General features: G+C 45.2%; 2 protein-coding genes across 3 annotated transcripts; one reads left to right on the forward strand and one right to left on the reverse strand.

Moving 5' to 3' along the window:
• Positions 1 to 834: 834 nt before the first annotated feature.
• On the reverse strand, positions 835 to 16,186 carry NUTM1 (NUT midline carcinoma family member 1). Of its 2 annotated transcripts, XM_036736790.1 has the most exons (7): positions 16,038 to 16,186; positions 13,330 to 14,047; positions 9,047 to 9,175; positions 5,874 to 6,013; positions 4,045 to 4,337; positions 3,388 to 3,504; positions 841 to 3,121 (listed from the first exon to the last, which is right to left on the reverse strand). In XM_036736790.1, the coding sequence occupies exons 2-7, from the start codon at positions 14,022 to 14,024 to the stop codon at positions 1,103 to 1,105; spliced, it is 3,393 nt and encodes a 1,130-aa protein (XP_036592685.1). In that variant the 5' UTR covers positions 14,025 to 14,047; positions 16,038 to 16,186; the 3' UTR covers positions 841 to 1,102. The 2 variants fall into 2 exon arrangements, with proteins under 2 accessions (XP_036592686.1, XP_036592685.1); XM_036736791.1 differs by lacking the exons at positions 13,330 to 14,047; positions 16,038 to 16,186 and adding an exon at positions 10,371 to 10,442 and having other exon boundaries at positions 835 to 3,121.
• Positions 16,187 to 17,367: 1,181 nt separating this feature from the next.
• NOP10 (NOP10 ribonucleoprotein) lies at positions 17,368 to 19,684 on the forward strand. Its single transcript, XM_036737174.1, has 2 exons — positions 17,368 to 17,534; positions 19,263 to 19,684. Exons 1-2 carry the CDS (start codon positions 17,481 to 17,483, stop codon positions 19,401 to 19,403), a joined length of 195 nt encoding a protein of 64 aa, XP_036593069.1. The 5' UTR covers positions 17,368 to 17,480; the 3' UTR covers positions 19,404 to 19,684.
• Positions 19,685 to 20,358: the final 674 nt, after the last annotated feature.

Here is a 20,358-nt window from a genome sequence, read left to right on the forward strand (position 1 = left end):
TTCCAGATGGACAAGATACTCTACTGTAAGACAACATACCCTATCCTCCTCTCCCTGCCACTGTTATATATACATCATCACTGATGTCACACACACACACACATACACACGCGCACGCGCGCGCACACTATCCTTTCTGCCCAATTCCTGTTGTTCTATCACTAAAAATGGGGAATGACTGCTCACCCCAGCACAGCTAACAGCAGCCTTTGGAGAGGGAAAGGAGGGGCAGAGGATGACAGCTAAAAGAAATGGAACAACACTGTCAGCTCTAGTGTATCAGCTTGCCCTGGAGCCAAGAGTTGCTCCTAAACCCAACGAGGTGCTGTATGCCTATGGATATTAATAGTGGGCATTCTATAGGAACCCCCTGCCCAACTTCTTCCTGGAGCTGGAGCGGGGGGAGGACAAAAACACATTCCATTTGGGACAACCTAGAGGAAACTGGTTAAATGTCAATAGGGCAGATAGAGGTTAGATACCAAAAAGGACTTACCAATGATGAGGGTTGTGAGACATGGAGACAAATCATGCAGTGAGGCCAGTTGACTCCTCTTAGAGCTATCTCAGCATAGGGCTGTCATCTGTCAGGGGTTGGGAAAGGGGATGGATGAAATATCTGAAGAACCCTATCAAACCCAGGAGATGGACATGAAAGCCAACCTGTTCTGATGATGGCTGCAGGGAAAGAGCATGAGGCTGGAGGATAGGATCCCACATCTTCTGTGAACACACAGAACCTAGGATCCACCCATGATGTCTCCTCCCTTCCTCTACTCTGCCTCAGTTCCCCTGGCAGCAAAGACAGTAAGAACAAAGGAAAGATTCACTGCAGACCATTTCCAACAGGGATGTCTTTAATTCACTTTCTCATAAAACTCCCTCCAAGGGTCCTCTCACATCTTACTTCTCACTGAGGTGGTCATCTCCATCCAGGTCAGTTGCTGATCTCCCCCCAAACCTCACCATGTTTATAGAGCAACCAGAAAGGAATGGCTGAGAGAAGATTAAAGAGCTCTGAGTGCCACAGGGCCCAAACCAACCCTGAGGACCCCCACCCCTAGGGAATTACCCATTGAGGGTAGGATGATTTGGCTGCCCCCTACAAGCTCCGCCTTCGCTTCTTTCTCCTCCCAGGGACATAACCTTCACGGCGTCTCTTTCGGGACTGTGAAGTCCGTGCTTCCCCCAAATTCAAGGACAGTTCCCCAGAGTCACCCACTTCACTCCCCGGGCAGGGCCTTTTGTCTACAGGAGACGGTCCACCACCCAGAGAGCGTTTCCCAGACTTCGGTATGGGTGACAGAAGTTGACTGAGGCCTAAAGCCTCTGGAGACAGTGATTGGGATGTTCGACTAGGTCCCCTAACCACTGCAGAGGCAGGTAGAGGACTGAGGGGCAGCCCCCGTGAGGAGAGACTAAGTTTAGAGGCCAAGAGGAAAGCAAAGTTAGAAAGTTCCTCATCCTCCTCTTCCTCCTCTTGTTCTTTGCCAACCATATCTATGAGTCCAAGTTTTTCCTTTCCTGGACAAGAGGTTTCTCCAAGAGCCAAAGGGTCACTAGTTTCCAGGATTGGGGGTATGTCCCCAAGACACTGGTTAGGGGAGGCTGGTTTTGGGGGCTCTTGTGTATTAGAGTCATCCTTGGTTTCTGGTAAGGGACTTGTGTCTTTGAACTTTGGTGGGCCTAAATACTCTCTGCCCTCTCTTTGGCATTCATAACATTTACCTTTTGGTGAACTAGAGTTAACTCCAATAACTAATTGGAGGTCATGGTCATCTCTGATAGCCAGTAAATTGCCATTCTCAGCGATTCCCAGCAGAGGGGAAGCTGAGTTTACATTACTTTCGGTTATACTAACATCATGCCTCATCCCTGGAAAGGAGGAACGTTCCACAGACCCCAAGAGTAGGTCATGGTCTGGACATCTAGAGGAGAGAGTATTTATGGCAGACCCCAGGTTGGAGGCACAATTGTTGCCCGCTATTACTGAGGAGTTACCTCCAGGACACAAATCACTAAGATCCCCTCCATTTCCAATAATGTGTCCTCCAATCCCTAAGACAGGGCTGCTGGTGCTCAGAGGCTCTGAAAAGCTACAGTAGTTAACATTTTCTAGGGGACTTGTGTCATCCTTGTCCTCAGAAGAGGCCATACTTTTTTCTGTGTCCTCAAATGGAATACTTCCTCTATGCCCCAAGGAAGAAATGTGGCTTTGGGTTCCTGGGGCATGATGGCCTCCCTGAAACTCCACATACTGAGATATTTCTCTGATCCCCTCAGTCTGTCCTGAGACCACTTCCAGATTTGTGGAATCCCCCTTGCTACTCACCCAAGGGGCTGAGCTGAATGGGGTCCTTTCCCTATCCCCAGCTGCTCTAGAGGAGGGGCTCCGGCCAAAGCCTTTGATCATGGGAGCTCCTCTGTCACCTCTCCAAGAAGTCCCCACCACAGTCTCTTCCTGGGGAGCAGAAGATGGCTCCTTCCCTTGAGGAAGCATCCCAAGACCTGTCACCTGGCATCCCTTTCTGAGACCTGTGACCTGTTGTCCCATTCCCTGACCTTGTGGAGAAGTAGTGAAATCAACTGGTTCTGGAGGTCCAGCCTCCAAATGGGTGGCTCCCTCCAAATAAGGTCCTTTTGGCCAGCTGTAAGGAGAGGATTCTAGGATCCCCTCAGTCACTAAATGGTCCCCTTGATCTCCAGGCCCCGCTGAGTGGCCTTCCTGATACAAAGACACCAAAGTGGTACCCTTCCCAGACCCTCTGCCTTCCACCCCTAAAAGGCCCCTAGTCACCCGTGGAGTGGAGATCCCTAGCCGAAGGTCCCAGCTACTGGGGGCTGGCAAAGTATTACCATCCCTTCCTAGTCCCCTTGGGCCCTCTGCTACCTTGTCCTGTCCACCATGCCCTTCTCCCCTTGCCCGTTTTCCTGGAGAAGCTGTCTGCCCCAGGCGGACAGTGGCCCCAGCCATATGAGCCCCAGGTGAAGGTCGGAGCCGCCCAACCCCATCTTCCTCTTCATCGGAAGGAGAAGGACTAGAGTCTGATTGGGCTCCACTGCAGCTTGGGGGCTCCTCTTCATCCTCCTCTTCCAATGCCAACAGCCGCTTCTGCACCAGCTAGGACAAAGGAGAAGAGAACTTCAAACTCTGCCCTTGGTGATAAGGGGAGAGGGGTGGGAGAAGGAAGGAAAGCTAGCAATTTGGGCAAAATGAGAAGCTATCGGCCCTCCTCACCTGCACCTGCATCTGCATCTCAGATCTGGAACTGCTCATCTCTAGACAGCTCTATTCTAGGCAGAGCAGGGTCTGGACAAGTTCTTGGGGTTTCCCTCTTGGCTCTCTCCTGACCCCTCCTCCCCACTCAGTTCCCTCCCATGGTTTACCTGAGTGGGAGTAAGTCCTTCTTCCTGTTCTAATTCCTCACTTAGGGCCAAGGGATCCCTCTGTTGCTCTGGAGACAACACCTCTGCCAAAAACCTAGGGTGAATCACAGCCTCCACCTGCGGGAGAGGAAAAAAATAATTAGCATTTATACAATGCTTTAAGGATTGCAAAGCATTGTACAATGTTATCTTATTTGATCTTCACAACAACCCTGTGAAGTAAGTGCTGTCATGATCCCCATTTTACAGATGAGGAAACTGAGGTAGACAGGTTAAGTGACTTGCCCAGGGTCACCCAGGTAATAAGTGTCTGAAATAGTATTTGAACTCTTCCAGGTCTTCCAGGCTTCAAGTCACGCTTTCTTTCCCACAGCACCATCTGCCTGCTTCAAGGTAGCTTGAAAAGAAGGAAGATGGGTTTGAACAAGGTCAGGGAACAAGGGGGTACCTGGCAGCCAAGAGAATCTCTAAGGAGCACACTGTGTGGTCTCAGCTTTTCCTGCCCCCTCCCAAGGTCTCATCTAAAGCTAGGCAGTGGGACCCAGCTCCTTGCTTTATCTCCTCTTGGGCAAGAAACAAAACAAAATGAAGAAAAAAAACCACCCAAATTTTGGACTCCAAGGGCAAAAGCCCTGGCCCTTCCAGGCATATCCTCACCTTGGAGACAAAGACATCCTGAGCACATAACTCCTCTATGTAACTCAGCAGACCCGGGTCAGGATAGGCCTCCTCTTCTTCATCCTCCTCTTCCTCTTCTTCTTCTTGTTTCTTCTCTGGCTCCCCAGAGGCAGCATGGGGGACGCCTACCAGCCCAGCCATGATGTCAGCATACTGCTTCACGGCTTCTGGTGGGATCTCCTTGGGTGCTTCAGGGGCTGAGGGGCGAGGAGGTCGGCGTTGGCGACGACGTGGGGGGCGACTCTTAGAGGCTGCCTTCTTCGGGATGTAAACTGGGGGTGGGGGAAAGGAGAAGTAGAGATAGCACAAGCCCGCATGTAGTCATACTGCTATGGGACACATAAAAATGTTAACGCCTCATAAGTAACTGGAAAGGAACTTCTGGCTAGGAATCAAGCCCCTCAAAATGGGAATATTGCCCACAAAATCCCATTATGGTTAGGACCCTAGAGAGGTGTCAGTAAAAGGACAAAGACTGAAAATTTAGTCTAACTGAAATGCATGCCATCATGACTCTTGTCCCCTCCTTTAGTTATTGCTTCTCCTCCAATCTCTATATCCATCAATGCTATTGATTGGCTATACTAAGGTATCTCCACAGCTAGGTGGCGCTGCACAGACCTCCCCCACTCAAATCAAAGTCAACTACAAGTCATGTCATCATTTCCCTGATGCCATGGTCCTCTTCAAGAATGAAGGACAAACACACACACACATACAAGGTATCTCCAGGCCAGGTAGGCCTGACCTGATTTAGCAAAGGCTGGGGGACACTGGACATGAGAGCCCAAGGGAGAAACCATCAGGAGTTGGCAGTCCTAAGAAAAAAACACGGAATCAAGGGAACCTAAGAGTCATCTATATATTAGAACCAAAAGAAATAAGAAAAGACCGTTCAGTCCAAAACCTGAAATAAGCTCAATATGAACCTCAGCTGTAAATTTATATTCAAATACTAATCAAGTTTTTATTCATGTTGAAATGAACTGCTTTCAGTACCAAAGTGCTAAAATACCCCAGAATTTCACTTTTATAATCATTGTTCAGAAAATACCAGCAATGTTTACATTCTGGACATAGGAAGGCTGATAACAGCCTTATCCCTAAATAGCCAGAAATACCATTCTTTACAAGAGAAAAGTATGAGAAAACATCGTTAATTTAAAAGTTGTTGTGATTTTATTTTGTACTAACTTCTTAACAGAAACCAAGGAGCAATGTATTTTTAAGCTCCAAAAATTTTCTTTGTCTAAAAATTTTAAGACAGAATATGTTCAATTTGCTTAACTTTTTGTGAATTTTCCTAAAACATTTTAAAAATATTTAGTTGTAGGCTTTTTGTTTGTTTTTGAAAACAGACCAAGATTAACAAAACAGGGGGAGAAAGTTTATTTTTAAAAATCTGACGCAAATCCCTTCCTCCAGGCAGATAAGGTATCTCTCTTTCACAGAGGAGGCAACTGATGTCCAAAGAGAATTAATGGAGTTGCCCAGAGTTACACAGCTAGTTAGTAGAAGAAGAGGGACCAAAAACCCAGCTCTGCTGCCTCTTAATGCAATGTTCATTCCACTACATCTTCTGAGGGAAAAGCTGTAGAGACAAAGCAGGAGTCTTCATTTAGGGCTTTTTTTTTTTAAGAGGAAGAGAAAAGCATGTAAATAATGCAGGGTAACATGCAAATGAATGCTGTATTCAGGTTAAGAACTCAAAAATTTCAGGTAGCAGGATTGCAGTGACAACCTCACAAATCCCAGCTGATCTATAGCTGGTTCGTACTCTCTTCCCTTCTGGGGGAAGTTTGGCTCACCTTGCTGCTGACAAATCTCAGAGACTGGGGGTCCTGGGGGATCAAGCTTAGGAGGGGCTGGAGGAGGCAAGCACTGAGACCCACTCATCAGCTGCACCTTCTGAATCTGCATTTCCTCCTCGGCCTCAAACTCCATGAACCTGTAGAGAATAAGGAAGGCAAGGAAGGGGCACATGGCAAGATCCACGGACTCACTTTCCAGCTCCCAGGCTACATCCATTTTGAAAGTGAAATGAAGCAACCTAAGATTGAGGTTCACAGTCCTATCTAACATGAGTCACCTAGGAAGGTGATCACAGGCTTGAAACGGGTCCTATAAGGTCATAGGACCATAGATTTAGAGCTGGAAGGGACCTTAGAAACCATCTAGTCCAATCTCCAAATTTTGCCCATGAGAAAACTGAAGCTCGCATATGTTAAATGACTTGACCCAGGAACTACGAATAGTAAACCACAGAGCGAAGATTTGCACCCAGGTGTGCTGACCAAATCTAGTGCTCCTTGTCATTACATGCATTTCCTTATCTACATTCTGGACAGACCCACTGCCAAACTGGGTGAGAAGAAAGAAGAAACAGAGGGTCTTTCCTGTGCTCAGACCCCCCTCCCCCCCTCAGTCTTACTTTATAGCCCCTTCCAATAGCTTAGGGCTCCTTAGGATCACCATGTCTATCCTCTTTTGTATTTACCTTTTTACCCAGTGAGATGCAAAAGACACACATCCTACTTTTAATTATAATAATAATACCTCCTATTTCTTGTTGGCAAAGCACTTTATATACAGAATCTCTTCTGATCCTCACAACAACCTTGTGAGGTAGGTGCTATGATTATTGCACATGGTGTGGCCGTGGATTGAGAAGTACACCAAAATGAGTGCTGATTCTCAGCTGGTTAAGAGAAAATGGTAGACCGGAGGGCCTCAGTTGGGTTGGTTTGTTTGTTTCCGTACTCTGAAAGTAGTGGGTACAGGATGTCAGAGTTGGTTCCAATTCATCAGTTCAGGTGTATGAAGTAGGCACAAAGAAAGGCGGTAATAGGGAATAGAATCTGGACCCAAGAATATTTCCTTTAATGAATAAGAATGGTGATAACTGGAATATATAGTATTGCCGGGCAGGAGCCTAGAAACTCCTCATGATCAGGATTATAGCTTCCTTTTTTTTATATCTCAGCACTAAGCGGAGAACATAACTAACATTTAATTCAAAGAACATTAATTCAATACCAACTGTGTGTAAGGCACTGTACTAAGCCTTAGAAATACAAAAAACAAAAATAACAGTGTCTGACTTCAAGAAGCTTATATACCCTCTGGCAAGAGAGGAGGGTTTTGGGGGAGGGGAGAGAAAGGAGAGGGTTAGTTATATGACACATAGGTAATCATAATAGAAGTTAGAATATGATGGGGACAAAGAAGAGGGCCAGACAAAATAGCATAGGAAACTTTGAGAAGGAAGTGAATGAAGTGATTAAGAAAGGCTTCACAGCAGAGTTGGCACCAGGCCTGAGTCTTAAAGCAAGAGAAGGATTCCAAAACACAGAGAAGAGGGAGGGAGGGAGTACATACTGTGAATGGAAGTCTACTTACGCAAATGCACAGAGGTCAGAGAAATAGCATGTCAAGCTAGGGGACAGCAAGTAGTCCAATCTGCCTGAAACTCAGAGTGAGTGAAAGAATAAGTTTTAATAAGGCAGGGAAAATATTGTAATTATATTGTGGAAGGCATCAAAAGCAAATTAGTATATTTTGTCCTACAGGTATTGAAGAGTCCCTGAAGATTTGAGTAGGGAGTGATAAGGTCAGACCTGTGTGTTATGTTAGCGGTGATGTGAAGGAAGAATTGGAGAGAGAGAGGAGGGCCATTTAGAAGACTATCCTATAGTAGCTCAGGCAAAAAGTAACAAGGAACTAAGGATGCCACTACTGGGCAAATACCCCAAGGAAATCAATCATAGAAAGAAAAGGGTTTGTGTGTGTGTGTATGAACACATTTATGCACACAAACATATGTACATATGTGTAAATATGCACATATATGTATACAAAACACAAAATATTCATAGCCATATTCTTTGTGGTAGCAAAAAACAGGAAACAAAATTAATAACCATGGACTGGGGATTGGCTAAACAAATTTTGGTATATGAATGCGATGGAATATTATTACAATATAAGAAATGATGAATTTTAAGAATTCAGACACAAAACATGAAAGGTCTTCCAAACAAGGCCTTGAACAAAGTAATGAAGACTAAGGAAAGCAGAACCAAGAGAATACGATTATAATAATGAAAATTTTATCACTAAAAAGCAGTCAAACAATGGCAAATTGTAATGACTAATTTCTGTCCTAGACAATCATCTGTTGGTGAAGGAGGAAACATAACTTCCTCCTCCAGGTAGAAATTCAGGGACTGCAGATGTGGAATATAATATTTACACTTTCAGACGCAGTCTTTGTGTTGACTTTCTTCACTTCTATTATCTTGTTCTAACAAAGAAGGGGAGGAAGAAGGAGAAATGACTGTGATATAAAATGTAAGAGCCAACAATAAAATTTTCTTTTGAACTAATGATATGACTGAACCAGAATGGTCCCAGTGTAGTTGAGAAAAGAGAACAGATGCAAGAGGTGTAGAGGCAAACTTGACCAAACATTGTACCTGACTGGATGTACGGAATGTGGGAAAGGAGAGAATCAAAGATTACCTTAAGATTTCATACCCAAGTGAGTGGGAGGATGGTGGTACCATTAACTAAAAAAGGGAATTTTGGAGGAGAGATGGCCTTAGCTATCTAAGCTAGGAGTTCACTTGGAGATGATAGGGGTAACCTAGTTGGAGATATACAGCAGGTAGGTGGGAAGGGTTATAAATCAGCTGATCCTGAGAGAAGTTCATGATAGGTAAAATAATGGAGGCAACAGGAAGATCTAACAAGACAACTCTGGCATTAGGCTGAGAACATGCTGCAAGATAATGGGGGTGGGATGCCAAGGACCCATGAAACCTTGTGTCATCCCACATCTGTTCTGCCCTATCACATACCATTCAGATACCAATCTGCCATGAGACCCCCTGGTCTCACGCCCACCCCACCCACAGTCATCCCATCAAATGATCCCTACCATAAATCCCTCCTCAGTCAAGTGAACAAGGGTCAAACTCACTTTTCTGCCATCTCGTAGAAGATCATTCGGTCAAAGTTGCTACTTCGCTCCCACTCCTGCACCGCCCGTGGCAGTCCATCCTCCAGGGTCATAGCTGGCTTTAGCCGGGCCAAGGAACGAAGCACTGGGCTAAAAACACCCCTATTCCTGTCACATCCTACTTCTACTTCTCCCCATTGTGACCCTTTCACACATGCGCCCATCCTGACATCTACCCACTTCACACCCACTCCTTCCATCCACCTTCCACATTCCCATCCCCATCAGATCTCACTCATCTCTGTCACCATCACACCCACAGCCCACATCCAATCAGACGCAGTAATTTCCTCCCTCGTTCTATCACAAAGTGGGCAGGTCTTTTAGAATATAAGTTCCCTGAGAGTAGGAATTGTTTCATTCTTTGTGTTTATATCCCCAACACATAGCAGGCACTTATTAAATGCTTTTTGGTTGACTAATAGCTGCTAGATTTGAGGGGTTGTGACGTAAGAGACAGAGAGAGAGACAGAGAGAAGAGAGAGACAGACAGAGGAGAGAGACAGAAAGACCACTAAAATTCTACCCTAGTACTTCATAAGTTCTCTAAAGCTGTCCCCAAACTCTCCAAGCTAGAAGCACTTAAGTACAGATCCTGTTAACTAAGGGTGAGCCTAGCTAAATTTGGAGAGGCTCATTGCCAGACTTCCCACCAGATGGTGATGTCTGGGGGAGCCACAGGAACTCATGAAACTGTCCACAAAGGCACAGGGGGTCCGCAATCTGTTGGTGAAGGAAGCAACCCCAAGTTTATGGCCGATGTGCCTTCAGACCTAATTAACATCTTTCTGCCTTTCATTACAAAAGCTTTTCAGGAGTAGCTGAGCCCAGATGTCTGAAAACTTGAACAGGCAATCTGCAGCCCATGAGATACTTCTCACAGGTAGGGCACAGTAACTTATCGTCAAGGCCGTAGGCAGAGTTTATCATTCTTGTTTTTCTATTCCTTTTCTGTGCCCTCCTCCTGGTTTCTGGGGCTTCCCTTTTTCCCACTGTACTCCAGTCCTCAAGGACTTACTATCTTCATGCTGTTCTTTTTTTTTTTTGAGGGCGGAAGGCAGGGCAATTGGGGTTAAGTAATTTGCCCAAGGTCACACAGCTAGTAAGTGTGGCAAGTGTCTGAGGCGGAATTTGAACTCAGGTTCCCCTGACTCCAGGGCCGGTGCTCTACTCACTGTGCCACCTAGCTGCCCCTTCATGCTGTTCTCTAGTGGCCCAAGGCACCCCAAAATAACACCCTACTTACTATAAGCCCCCTAAATAGTATCTTATGCTCCAAAATTACCTCTCCCATCGTGACACCTTCCCCATTCAAAACTCCCATTTCCATAATGTAGTGATCTTAGCTATGTGTGATGATGATGATGGTGGTGTTACTGGTGATTATGATGATGATAATGATGATAAGCTTTAAGGCTTGCAAAACACTTTACAAATACTATCTCATTTTGACTTCACAATGTCTGGGAAGTAGGTGCCATTATTATCCCCATTTTACAGATGAGAAAACTGAGACAGGCAGAGGTTAAGTGACTTGACCAAGATCACAGGGCTAATTAATTGCTCTGAGGAAGGAATTGAACTCAGGACTTCCTGATTCCAGGTCTAGCACTCTATCCATTGCTACACTTTAGTAACCTAATTATATAATTGAGATGACTCACAGTAAGGCATGACTCACTGACGAGCTTAACTCTGACAGGAACATTTGAATCTTAAAGCAGGAGTTTGTTAACACAAATGAAGTATAAATGAAGGAATATATATCAAGCATATTTTTTGGAAGGGTGTAACAACAATGCTACTTGTGCTACTGTGGCTGTGTAAGACCAACAACACCAGCACATGGGAGGGCTGCTAGCACAGGTTCTTTGATCTGCTTTTCTAAGGAAAGCAACTTTAAGGGGTTTACAATCTCACTTAAATTAAACATACACATATCATTCACTTAGTTCAGGGGAAAAAGTCAGCACCCTGAACTTCAGAGAAAACACAAACAGAAAATGTAAGCAGAAATTACATAAACAGAGCAAAACAACACAAATCAGCAGACAATGTTTCTAACAGTCCGTCCATAGCAATAATTACATAATTACCAGAGAGAGAAGCACTAATATCTGGGTTTTCGAAGCCAGGGGGCTCCTTAATGGCTACCCTGAGCCTCTGTGGCCAAATCACAGGAACACTCTTCCAGCGAGTGAGCCCCCAAGCAAAACCTCTCCTCCTGCAGTACTGAGAGTTCTCACCTGGATTCTCAATTTTCATTCTGAGTTCAATGGCTATCCTCTGGGTATATATATACCCTTTTTCTGGGCCCCAGGGCTTTACACCTCCTGAAGGCTTCACACCTCTTAAGGGCTTTACAACTCTAATGACCTAATTAGAAAAAGGGTGTGGGCCTTCCTACAAACAAAGGCAAGACTCACTCAAAGGTACTTGACTGCCTTAGTGCTGAGAAGTACTCCAAAAGAAAAAACAGTAAAAAGTCCCACTTTGCTTGCCCTTACAAAGGGATAGAGGACCTTCTAGTTGCTTCTTATCTATTCAACCCACATCAATCCTTTTTTGTCAGCAAAATGAAGAAAAGGACTCGACACTCCAAATGTGTTGGTACTTCTACATCCATGCCTTTGTAAAGCACATTCCTCATGCCTGGAGTGCACACCTTCCTTAACTGTCTCTCTCTCTTAGGATCCCTAGCTGCCTTCCTAAATGGAGTCTTTCTTGATTCCTTCTAGCTGCTAGTACCCACCAAAACTACTTTCTACTTACTTTGGATATATTTTGCAGCTGGATAGAGAAGTGGTTAGTGCTCTGGGCCTGCAATCAGGAAGACCTGAGTTCAAATCCTGCTTCAGAACACTTACTAGATATGTGACTCTGGGCAAGTCACTTAACTTCTATTTGCCTCAGTTTTTTTTCAACTGTAAAATAGGGATGATAATAATAGCACCTACCTCACAAGTTTGTTGTGAGGATCAAATAAGATAATATCTTGTAAAAGTGCTTAGCATAGGGTCTGAAACATAGTAGGCACTTAATAAATGCTTGTTCCCTTCCCGTACACCCTACTTACGTATGTATATGTTGGTTCCCCCAATAGAATTATAAGCTTGTTGAGGGGTAGAGACTTCAAGGGTTTTTGTCTGTGTATTCTCAGTGCTTGCTACATATTCTGTGATTAATAAATGTCTGTTGGTTAACCCAGTCAAGCAACTTGGTGGTGCAGTAGAAAGAGAGCTGGTCTTAGAAGTTAAGCTAGGGAAGATCAATTCAAATCCTGTCTCAGACAATTGCTTAGCCATATGACCTTAAGCCAGTCACCTAACTTGTGCCTGCTTCAATTTCCTCATCTGTAAAATGAGGACAGCAAAAGCACCAATCTTACACAGTTGTCGTGAGGATTAAGTTAAATAACATAGGTTATTTAAATCTATGTATATATAAACCTTAAAGCTCTATATCAATGTTGGTTCTTACTAATAAAAGGACTTGTTCAATGTCACATGGGTAGCCGAGTTAAGGTGGATGACCAATGTAAGGTAGGAGTGTTTCTTTTGTAAATTTGCTAAGCTTTTTGAAAGGCTAAAAATTTATGGAACCTATCTGAAAGGGTATATTTGAGACCCTGGACTTTCCCCAAAGTCCTGGGATTCAGAATTTTCCCTAGGGTTTACTGTAACAGGGAAATTACCGAAGGCACTGAGCTTTAAAGGGATTGGGGGGAGAGTGAAGTGGGGTAACAGACCCTTCATTTTGGCAGCTGGAAAATAACTCGAGGAGGCAGCCAGCAAAAAGCCTGAAGCCCAGGGTCTGAGATTCGGATCCATAACATAAAGCTGTTCCTGCCTCCCACTCATACCAACACTAAGTCTCCAGCTAAGTCTGCCCCTTTGCCTTTTCAATATACATCCCCTAGAATATATACCACCCTCTGGTGACCCTCTTGATGGTCATTTAAACTTCATTACACCAGTACAGATATAAGTTAAAGGCACAGAGTGTTATCTGTTTACAGACCCTCATCCCCTTAGGAATGTCCCCGTCCTGCTGACCCATTTGAACAGCCCCGCCTATTCGTGAATGTGAAGGAATTATCTTTTTTCTGGGAAGTTGACCTACCATCAGATATTTCCAAACAACTTTAGTCTATCGCCCATCAGGCTTCTCCTGATTCTTCCTTCCAAGAATAAATAGTCTGAAGGAGTCTACAAGCTTAACTCCAAAAGGAGGCACTCACTCACATGAGGAAGCAGGAAAGGGCTTCTGCATCAGGGCTCCGGGGTAGGTGTCTCCGGGCCAGTGCTTTGTAACGTTGCCAGCGACGAAAGTTTTCATAAACACCCTTGGAGGTGCAGGAAAGGTCACCCAGAGAGGGTTTGGGACGAGGTGGGGGTGGGCCTCCCTCCCCAGGAGTCCCATCTGGCCCCCGCCAAGCCTTTTCTGGAGGTATAATAGGAGCTAGTTGTGCAGTGGGTGGTGGGGCTAGGGGAGGATGGGTAGGGGGTCCCTCTCCTTCACCAGCCTGAGCCACCCCAACCGCCTTAGCAAGGAGAATGGTCTTGACATTGGTGGCTGCCAGGAACCGGGGAGTGGGACCTTCAGGGCCCCCACGGGGAGGACCTGGGGCAATCCAGTTGAGGGCAGTCTGAGTGAGGATAAAGGTCTGAGTTCGGGGGGCCTCAGCTGGGCCCCCCTCTGTCTTGACTTTGACAATAACCTTACCAGCCCCACCCCCACTAGGGCCTGATCCCCCATCCCCTGTCACCAGCAGTGTACTAGGGAAAGCAGACAAAACCAAAGGGCTACCCGGAGGGAATGATGAAGAAATGGGAGCTTGAGGTGGTGGCTCCCAGAGAGGCTTGTCTGATGGTCCTAGAGGGGGTGGGGGCAATGGAAGTGAAGTACAGGGTGGGACAGGCCCAGGCTTCGGGGTCATTTCAGGTCCAGACAATGGAGGAGCTGTTGAGAAAAAGGAGGGAATGGAGCAGGAAATGAGGCAACTAGAGGCCTCAACATCTGAGTACCCTTTGGACACTGATGCATTGCAGAGCTGGTCCCCTAACTCATAAGGTAAACATCTTTGCCAGTCAAAAAAAAAAAAAGACAGGGAAGTGCTTACAATGTCACTGATGACATCTTTAAGGATATTTTTAGCAGTCTACCTCCACTGGGTGGTATCCCAAGATACAGAACTGGGTTGACATGCAGGAGGTAACAACTCAAAGCACGACCCTATCTAGGAGTTTGAGTATCTGATGGGAGAATCTAGAACCTGGCCCTTCCCTAGGCTCCTTTGGCATCCCTAAATTAGAGATAGATTCAAAGAGGTTCCTGGCCCTGTTTCTTCATTCCTCCCCTTTTTCATTTCCTTGTTCCTTTTTTTAAGTCCCCTGTTCCTCTTCTCACCTAAAAGTACAATAAAAAGAATTCTATAGCCATAACCAATTTATCCCTAAAACTCTCATTCCTATTAACAACTCATTTCTGCTTATGAGAGTAAAGTCAGAGACATCCCCCCTACTCTCAGCCATCTCTAGCCACTTAATCTAGAGTCTTTTTAACTTGAGGAGTGGAAGCCCACAGAGATTCCCAGAGATTCTCCACTCCAGAAGAGTAAAAGGCTGAGTAATAAGGAGACAAGTAGTAGTCCAGGTGAACAAAAATGACAGGTTTTCTTATGCTTCAGGCAGCTAACTGATAGACCCAGTGAAATGTGGCAGTTGCTACTAAGACTGATTCTGATTCTATGGTTTACCTGGGTTATTCCCTCAGCAGTGGAAAGGGCAAGGCTTTCAATTAACAAGTAGTTATTGAGCATTTATTATGTATGCACAAGGCATTGGGAATACAAGAAAATATAACACCACATATATAAGATGCTTTCTAAGGAGACACCTCCATTTAATCATAACAAGAGTTTAACAATCTACCAAGGCCTAATCCCACCTTTATCCCACAAAGAACACAAAACTCACACACAGTTTACCCTGCCGACCATAAAATGTGATCATGGAGTCATGGAAGATGGTGGACAAGTCCATCACTGATGACAAGCATGAAAGGTCAAGACATGCTAGCCATTATAGAAAGAGGAAGGGAACAAGATGAGATGGGTTAGCGGGCCTAGGGTCCTAGTACAGTCTATGTTCCAACTGCGGTTGAATAACCATGAATTAACCACCTCCCCGATAACACCCAACCTTCAGCCCCTGATAAATCAAAGAAACAAGCTTCCAGATGTTCTCTGGGCAAAGAAAAACTGATGTCACTAGGTTTCAAGGAAACCAAGGTAATCCACCCTAGGACAGTTATTGTACTGTATCTATAGTAACCTATGGGGAAAGGGGGGGTGGTATTGTTTTGAGGTCTCCCCAAGCCGCCTAGCTTCTTGGTAGCTTCCAGGGCATGCCTCAGTAAAAGAGGACCACTCTGGCCAAATTTCTGTCAAAAGCCCTTTCCACCCAATTTCCTCTATCCTCCCTGATCTAATATATCCCTCCTGAAATATCAATTTCTAAAGCAAAAACTTGGGAAAAGAGGGTCTAGTTGGCAGAAAGAAGCACATATGTGTTAGACCTAATTCTACTAGGCCCTTTTATCTTTCTTTAAGGGGGTTAATGCCTAGTGACTGGAGGTTTCTTGCCTATTTAAATCAATCTGCTAATGGCCATTCTTTCTCAATTCAGAGCTACCTGGCTCAGTTCCTCCAAGGCATCCCAAATCAGCTCTGAAGATATTGACTATGTGAACCCCAAGGCTCCAAATTGGTTCCCCAACCTCCCCAGGTCTGTTGCCTGAGAATAAGATGGATCCATTGATTTATCTTCCTCTTGGGTCCCACATTCCAAGCCAAAAAGGTGATCCCCAGGACTACAGTCCCAAATTTCTGTCCCTAGGGATGGGGGGGATAGGGCATGGATTCTTGTGACAGGCCCCCAGACCCGCTCACCTCCATCTGGGACTGGACCCTCTGGCTTGGGCACCAATCGGGGCTGCCTAGCAGCCTCCAGGATGGGGCAAGGGTCAGGTCCAGAGCCTAGAGGGCCACCTGGTTTACAGTAGCTGCCCAAGAATTGAGGGTAGCAGAAGGGAAAAGATTGAATCAAAACAGAACTGGAACCTAGAAACCAGGGCATTCTGCAGTGGGGGAAGGGAGAGAAGAGTGAAGGCAAAGCCATGGGACTGAGGAACATTCTATGGGAGGATGGGGGAGGAGAACCAGGTTGCGAAGGCACAGACAAGAGAGTGCTCCCTTTGGAGCAGGGAAGATTTGAATTCAGATCCTAACTCAGACAATTACTAGCTGAATGACCCTGAATGAGCAAGTTATTTAACCTCACCAGCCTCAGTTTCCATATCTGTATAACGAGGGGGTTGGACAATAAGGTCCTTTCCAGCTCTTAAAGTCTCTTTCCATTTATAAAATAAGAGGTTGGGCCTGGAAGGACACTTTCAACTCTCAGTCTACGATCCACTCATCCTAGGTAAGTAGTACAATGAGGTTGTCCCCAGATTCCCGACCCAGAAATTAAACCCACCTTCCGGGACTACGATTTTGAATTATGTTTCTCGGATTTCCAAGTTCACCACTTCCCCACCCCGTCACCCATTCATTTTTTCTTCTTTTCTGCTAACCCATTCCCCTACCATTCTTGGGCTTCTAGTCTTTAATCTTAATTCATCCACTCTCCAGTATGCAGGATGTAGTAAAGAGGCGGTGGGCTCACATCTCTGGACTGGCTCCCCTACTTACCCCCGGGTGACCTCGAGCAAGTTAATTAACTTGTCTGAGTTTCAATATCCTCATCTGGAAAAATGAAGGGTTTGACCTAGCCGCTCTAAGGCCTCTTTCGGCTCCCTGGTCTCGAACCCGGGTCAAGGGCGGCTTTGGCGCTGCCTTGGCGCCTTTATTTACTTGCCCCCTGCAAGGTTCTGGGCACTTCGGTTGTTCAGTGGAAGTACTTACTGGAATGTGCATGCAGGGGAGGGATATTCAAGATCTGGGTTCAAAAATATCAACCTCTCTATCCCTGAAGGATCCTTGGGTAATGGCTTCCAGTGGCATTAGAAGCCCACTCTCCTTCCTCTAGACGCTCTCTTCCATCGCCTATCCCAATTTCCAGGATAGGGATGTGCTCTCAAGTGCAATCCCAATGCGAGGACACCCCCTTCAGGAGGGAAGGAGGAGAGGAGTCAGGGACTACAACTCCCAGCATGCCCCCGGGGGCTCTATTTCCCGGAAGTGTCCCTAGAACTAACACGTGGGTAGTGGGGGCAGGCCTGGCCTTCCGCGGCGGTCGTTGGAGTCTCCTGGGCTACGGTGGAGGTGGAAGTGTAGTGGCAGCCCGAGTCTTTCCGTGGCGTATCCGGATTGCGAAGTGAATTGGCCGCGATGTTTCTGCAGTATTACCTCAACGAGCAAGGGGACCGGGTCTACACCCTAAAGGTAAGGAGAGCAAGGTAATCCCCGAGTGTTGGGGCTGACTTCGGGAGGAAGGCACGGGGGTTGTGTAGACTTAGAAGAGAGACTACAGGAGGGTTAGGGAGGAGAGGAAGAAAGTAACCGTTCGGGTTAAAAGAGCCCATTTAAAATCAACCCTACGCAACAAAAGTTAGTAGCTAGCATTTATATGACGCTTTAAAGTTTGCAAGCGCTTTTACACATATCTGTGGTTCTCACAACAGCTCTGGGAGGTGGTATTATTTTACCGAAGAAGGAACTGAGGCCGAGTGAAGATAAATGACTTGCCCGCTTCACTTTTTTTCTGGCACAGCTTTTGTGCACTATTTATACTGAGATGGTCGTGTAAAAGAGAAAATTTATTTAAAAAAAAAAAGCAAGAGGAGCAAAGGCCCAAAGATAGAAACCAATTGGGTAAACATTTGTTAAGCTCCTACTTTGTGCCCAGACACTTTGCTTGACTCTGGAGGTACCTTCTAACGGGAAACCACATGGTAATTTCGGGTGGTGGGGAAGGTGTGCTGGCTGCAGTGGGAATCTGGGGGGGGCCTCTTGCTGGGATGGTATTTGAACTGTATTGGACTTTGAAGGAATCTAGCAAAGGATTTCTAGAGTCGAAGTTGGGGGAGGAACTCATTTCCCACTCCTAATTATAAATCCCACTTAATTTAATATTTATCCCCAAACTTTTCATCTCTCTTCAACCTTCCCATCTCACTCCATTCCCCACTCTCTTCATTGAGTACTTAACCTCATAGTCGATAAACATTATTAAGAACCTACTATGCACCAGGCTCTGGGATACAAAAAGAAGGAAAAGACTGTCCCTACATACCCTCAAGGAGCTCACAATCTAATGATCTAATCATACTTAGCACAGTTCTGATGTGTTGGTAAGCACTAATACTAGGGCTTTGCTGGAGCTAAGTAGGTTGGGGATGAGGGGAGGGGCCAAGGAGATGAATGAGAATGAGTAACTTCATACCTTTTACCTATATGGATCTTTCCAACCTTTTCTTTGTCTCTGGTCCAAAACAATCAGTAAACATACTGGGGATAAGAAAAGAGCCCAAAGACCTGGCTCTGCCTTCAAAGAACTTACAATCTAATGAGGGAGACAATATGCTAACAAATATATATGAGGGAAGGTATGTGCAGGATAAATAGAAGCTAACAAGGGGGAAGGCACTGCAATTAAGAGGGGCTAGGGAAGGTTTTCTCTAGAAGATGGGATTTTAGTTGGGACTTAAAAGAAGCCAGAGAGGTCAGTATTCCAACAGGAGTGTTCTGGGCATGGGGGACACCAAAGAAAATACCTGGAGCCAAGAGATGGAATGCCAAGTTTGTTGAATAGCCAGGCCAGCGTCACTGGATCAAAGAATATGTGGTGAGGAGTAAGGTATAAGAAGACTGGAAGGGGTAGGTAGTGGCTAGATTATAAAGAGCTTTAAATGACAAAAAGTGCATTTTGTATTTGATACTGGAGGCAATAGGACTCCACTGGAGTTTGAGTAGGTGGGTAATATGGTCAGACCTGTACTTTAGGAAAATAGCTTATGTAGCTGAATGGAGGATGGATTGGAGTAGGGAGGGACTTAAGGCAGGTAGACCCATCAGCAGTAATTAAGGTATGGGGTAATAGGGGCCTGTACTAGAGTGGTGTCAGTGTCAGAGGAGAGAATTCACCTTCAGTTCTCTTTGTTCTCCTAACAGAAAACAGACCCTGCAGGACAACAGACCTGCTCAGCTCACCCAGCCAGATTTTCCCCAGATGACAAGTACTCAAGACACCGTATCACTATCAAGAAGAGATTCAAGGTTCTCATGACCCAACAAGCACGATTGGTCCTCTGAATTACCAACCCACCAAGCAATGACAGCCACCAAGGACTCTGGCCCAAGAACCATTCCCTACATCTTGGAGACCTCATTCAGGAAGAGCTCAAATCTTTGACTCTCAACCAATTCTCACAACTTTAAAATTATTCCTTTTGTACACTTGCTTCTTCGAGTCTCAATTTGCCTTTGTTCTTCTCTGTGTTTGGTAGCAATCAGGCCAAAATGAAAAGGCCTTAAGTTGCCACATCTTTTTGGTCAATGTTGTAGGCTATTAAAGCTGAAATGATTTAGAGGTCTATTTTTCTTTTTTAATTGGGGGCAGGAAAGTCTTATTTGAATTGATCAGAGGAAGCTAGGGGGCTCATTGGATAGAGTGCTGGGCCTGGAGTCAGGATGACCTGAATTCAAATACAATCTCAGACATTTACTAGCCGTGTAACCCTGTGCAAGTCACTTAACCTCTGTTTGACTCATTTTCCTCAGTTATAAAATAGGGATAATAGTAGCACCTACTTTTAAGGATTGTTGTGAGAATCAGGTGATGATATATTTGTAAAAAGGTACTTAACACAGTACCTGGCATGTAATAAGGTGCTATAGAAATACTTATTCCCTTTCCTGATCAGAAAGTTATTTAATGTCTTCATTTCTGTTATTTTATAATACTAGCATGTCTGCATTGGAATTCAAAATTTCTCATTTTCTTCACTAAAAATTAATCAAATTGGACTAGATGGTCTAGTTTCTTTTAGGTCTAAATTCTTAGATCCTGTTGATACCCTTGAATTTCTTGTCCCTCTTTAGTGACACTGATACTCAACGTAGAACAACAGTGCCCCAGATCTTCTGAATGGATTGAGTGACCAAAGAGCGTTATCTTTATCTGGAGGTTATCTTTGTTCTAAGGAAAATGTTTTGTAAACCTTATGGCACCAGAAGTGTGTGAGCTGTTATTCTCTGGAGTCTCACA

Source organism: Trichosurus vulpecula, chromosome 8 (genome assembly GCF_011100635.1).
Source record: "Trichosurus vulpecula isolate mTriVul1 chromosome 8, mTriVul1.pri, whole genome shotgun sequence".
NCBI classification, from domain to species: Eukaryota; Metazoa; Chordata; class Mammalia; order Diprotodontia; family Phalangeridae; genus Trichosurus; species Trichosurus vulpecula.

Coding starts and splice junctions, on each gene's coding strand:
- NUTM1 (XM_036736790.1), bottom strand. CDS start 14,024: ATGACCCCGAAGCCTGGGCCTGTCCCACCCTGTACTTCACTTCCATTG. Junction 4,338..5,873: donor TGAGATTTGTCAGCAGCAAG/GTGAGCCAAACT, acceptor CCCCACCCCCAG/TTTACATCCCGAAGAAGGCA. Junction 3,122..3,387: donor AAGGACTTACTCCCACTCAG/GTAAACCATGGG, acceptor CCTTTGTCCTAG/CTGGTGCAGAAGCGGCTGTT.
- NOP10 (XM_036737174.1), top strand. CDS start 17,481: ATGTTTCTGCAGTATTACCTCAACGAGCAAGGGGACCGGGTCTACACC. Junction 17,535..19,262: donor ACCGGGTCTACACCCTAAAG/GTAAGGAGAGCA, acceptor TTCTCCTAACAG/AAAACAGACCCTGCAGGACA.